The sequence below is a fragment of the Temnothorax curvispinosus genome, unplaced genomic scaffold (genome assembly GCF_003070985.1).
Source record: "Temnothorax curvispinosus isolate PA1 unplaced genomic scaffold, ASM307098v1 QBEX01015736.1, whole genome shotgun sequence".
NCBI classification, from domain to species: Eukaryota; Metazoa; Arthropoda; class Insecta; order Hymenoptera; family Formicidae; genus Temnothorax; species Temnothorax curvispinosus.
This window is the reverse complement of record NW_020225516.1, coordinates 421-4,041: the sequence shown is the minus strand read 5'-3', so window position 1 is coordinate 4,041 and position 3,621 is coordinate 421. Positions and strand designations below refer to the sequence as shown.

The window sequence follows — 3,621 nt, the reverse complement described above, 5'->3', positions numbered from 1 at the left end:
ATTTAAGAAGAAATTAGAATGTATAATACTTGATTTATTTTTTTTTAATATTTCATATATTTAAGAAGAAATTAGAAATTGTTTTATTCAACAAATCTTTCAACCTGTTTCTTCATGTAAAAAAAGAAATTATTATACGTTGCAGATAATCGACGACAAAAATGTACGTCGCAGATTTCGTGCTAGCAACTACCAGTCCACTACGAGAGTAAAACCATTCATATGTACTATGCCGATGAGACTGGACGACGGTTGGAATCAGATACAGTTCAACTTGGCTGACTTCACACGCCGTGCCTACGGAACGAATTACGTGGAGACACTGAGGGTCCAAATTCATGCTAATTGTAGGATACGACGAGTGTACTTTTCCGATCGATTATATTCGGAGGACGAATTGCCGGCGGAATTCAAATTATTCTTGCCTATTCAAAACAAGGCAAAATGTTGAGAATTAGTGAAAGAATAGGCGCGTTTTTGGTAAGGAAAAAAAGAAGAGTTTGATGCAATGTTCTTTAAAAATTTGTTCAAATTAGAAGATAATTCAAAATAAAAGTTAATTTATTGCTGTTTGCCTTAACTTTATATGTTGCTCCATCATGTATACTACAAGCAGTATATATTAGTAATAATTAATATAATTAAGATTAATTTTTTACTTAGAATATAGATCATGTGTCATGCATTAAAGATGTGTCATGTATTGCATGTATTTTTGCTTATTGGACAAGAAACATGTATATTTCTCTTTTTATATATATTTTTCCTATAATTTTATCTTTTCAAATAATTCGCTAAAAATGGTTAAATTTATTGCAGACCGATATCCATGCGCCATTTCTGTTTCTCTGCAAATTTTTGTAAAAGTTCCTCCGATTTATCATACATTATTTATAATTCTACTTGCGACATATCGAGTCTTTTATCCTGTAATTTTTCGATAAGTTTTTTATTTGCGGATTGACTTATAGCTATAAAATCAGATACAACGTCGTTAAGTATATGATTCACGATTTTATTTCGTCCAGTTTTGTGTCTTTCTCGATTACAGGTTGAATGTGTTTGAACATATCTTCAGTTACATCTTCAGCGTTTTCTTCGATACTAACCAGAGATCTTAAACGATTGGCGATATTTTTTTCACTTTCTCTAATGTATTTGTGCTTAGAAATATCATTGCTTCGAGTGTCGGTCGCATTACTGGTTATTTTATTAAGTTTAATGCTCTCCGATAGATCAAGTTTAAAAGCAGACGGAGAACTGACCGCAGAAACTCTAAATTCTGCATCTGTACTATTATCTTTTCCTATCTGTACATTATTATCGTTGTTACTTAATGTGCAGTTTCTCGAGTTAATGTATGTGTCTCCTACATTCTGAATTTTCTGCGGACTTTTTGAAAATCTATTATCTTTGAATAATATTTCACTGACATGCGTTTTTAAAAATTGACTCTTTGCAATTCTTTTTAATTCGACAGAAGATGCAGGTTGCAACGTATGATTATTAATTTTTATATTTAGCAAGGAGTTTCCTGCCTTATGCATTTTGACGACACATCGTTGCTCTGCTTTCCCTGTTACGTCAGTATTACTTTTTTCTAATTTCTCTTCTACAACTGGATTATTTATCAAAGATTTTGTAAAGAATTCACTTTGTCTTGTAAAAACATCTCGGTTACGTATTTTTATTGCATCATTTAAAGCATCTAATGACATGTAATTCCTTTTCAATGTATTAAAATTGTACAAATTCAGGTCAGGTGGACTCGAACTTTTCAGTTTCTCCGTGCTACGTGCGTTTTTGCATAATTCTACTATCGTCGGTGACGTGCCAACAGAATCATTTTTGGCAAAACAATTCAAATCAGATTGCTCTAAAGGTCCTAGAAGCCAAACAAGAAATAAAAATATGTCAATACGTATGTATATCTCACATTTCTTCAAGAATCTGTAAAACCTGTGTAACATTCTTCCGTCTGACAAGCCTTTTCGATGAAACCGATTCCCCGCTTCAACAGATACCTATCGAAGAAAGCTCGACACATCTCAACAGGCGTCTCATCGTCGTTATAATGACGATCTTGCAGATACACTCTTCTCAAATGACAATTCGGATAAATCGTTACTCGCTGCAGAGCCTGATAATCCATTCCGTACGCTTCGTGACAGAGAGTTTGAAGGTTTATCTCCAAGAAATTCCAACATTCCTCCAATCTCAGTGGAATACGAGCCACATTTGCACTGATCCTCGGCAATCTTTCCACATTGTAGGTCATGAAGGAGAATCTTCTCCGATATTGTTCCTTGTCTATTATCTTTGCACGTAGAAGATAGAAAATCATCATTAAGAAATTCAGAGTAATACAGATATCTTTCATGAAACCTATAAAAGCATCCATGTACTTGAATCTCCAGCTTGAACCGCAAGTTCAAATTCTTTATGACTAACGCGAGAATGGGGAGCTTTATGTTCAGGATGTCTATTGCCTTGGCAGGAATAGTTATGCTCGTGGGGATCGTGTTGTCGTGAGGCCCGGTGATCTCGATTACTCTATCGCCGTGCAACAGCTCGTCCCTCGCTCTACGAACTTTACCACCGTAGGAAACGTGTTTCGACCACAGATCCAGTGGCTTGTCCACGACGCTGCACAACAATGACACGTACCCACAGATTTCATTCTTCGACATCCTCTCACGGAAAATTTATGCGTGCTACGATTGCGTCACAAAAAAATGGTCACCTAAAGTATCAAGAACAGATTCTGTGAAATGATTGCTACAAATTTCCTCGACAGAAAGGCTGGAAGATCAAACATATACAAATACTGCTGGCAGATTACTAGCAGACATGAAGCAAAGTTTAGCAAAAATATGATGACAGATGGCAGAAATCAAGTAAACTTTGACATGTTTGTAACTTGACGCAGTTTGACGGCGAAAATCGAGCGGAATTCGCGTTCAACGGCGACTCTGCCCGGTTTCCGTCCCCAATCGGCTGTCAGGTTATGTCAGAAGGCTTCGCCGGCAAAACGCAAGCTTGACACGAACAAATATTCGATGCCGATTTGCCAGCGATTTCTGACAATCCTGATTGAATTTGCTGTTAATGTCGATCACTCTGTCAATCTGCCAATCTGGACGGCTCGCTTACTGGGGATGCAGAAAGGAGTATCGAGATAGCTTCTTCGGGGAACATGACGTGACTTTTACTGGATAATCCGAATATTTCAACATGATCTCTCCTTTCTGCGATAAAACGTGCAGGTAAAAAATGACGAGAATTTGATAACTGTTCCCATGATTTTTGTTTTAATTTTGGAAAGGGTCGAGAAGGGACCTTCGGAGGTTATGTTCCTCCTCGTTCGCATTTGTTTTTTTTTTTTTGCGCGTTATTTATCACACAAAATTTTGACGAAAAAACGGGAGGGTAATAAATATATTTTCGAAGATCGCTGAATTCATGGCAACAACAATATCTATATTCCACAACGGGAATAATAAACTTAAGAATGTATAATTGTTAATAATGAAACACATTTTCTAATTTTTTCTTAATTTTTTTAAAACTAATTATAATTTTAATTATTCTCCTGTTTGTGCTAAAAATATGTAATGCAAT

General features: G+C 35.8%; 1 protein-coding gene and 1 pseudogene across 1 annotated transcript; one reads left to right on the top strand and one right to left on the bottom strand.

Annotated features, from left to right (window-relative positions):
* The first annotated feature begins 126 nt into the window (after positions 1–126).
* Positions 127–1,001, top strand: LOC112466000 (annotated as a pseudogene).
* Positions 985–3,234, bottom strand: LOC112466001. Its single transcript, XM_025033839.1, has 4 exons — positions 3,154–3,234; positions 2,406–2,743; positions 1,960–2,317; positions 985–1,885 (listed from the first exon to the last, which is right to left on the bottom strand). Exons 2-4 carry the CDS (start codon positions 2,688–2,690, stop codon positions 1,008–1,010), a joined length of 1,521 nt encoding a protein of 506 aa, XP_024889607.1. The 5' UTR covers positions 2,691–2,743; positions 3,154–3,234; the 3' UTR covers positions 985–1,007.
* Between the last annotated feature and the right edge of the window lie 387 nt (positions 3,235–3,621).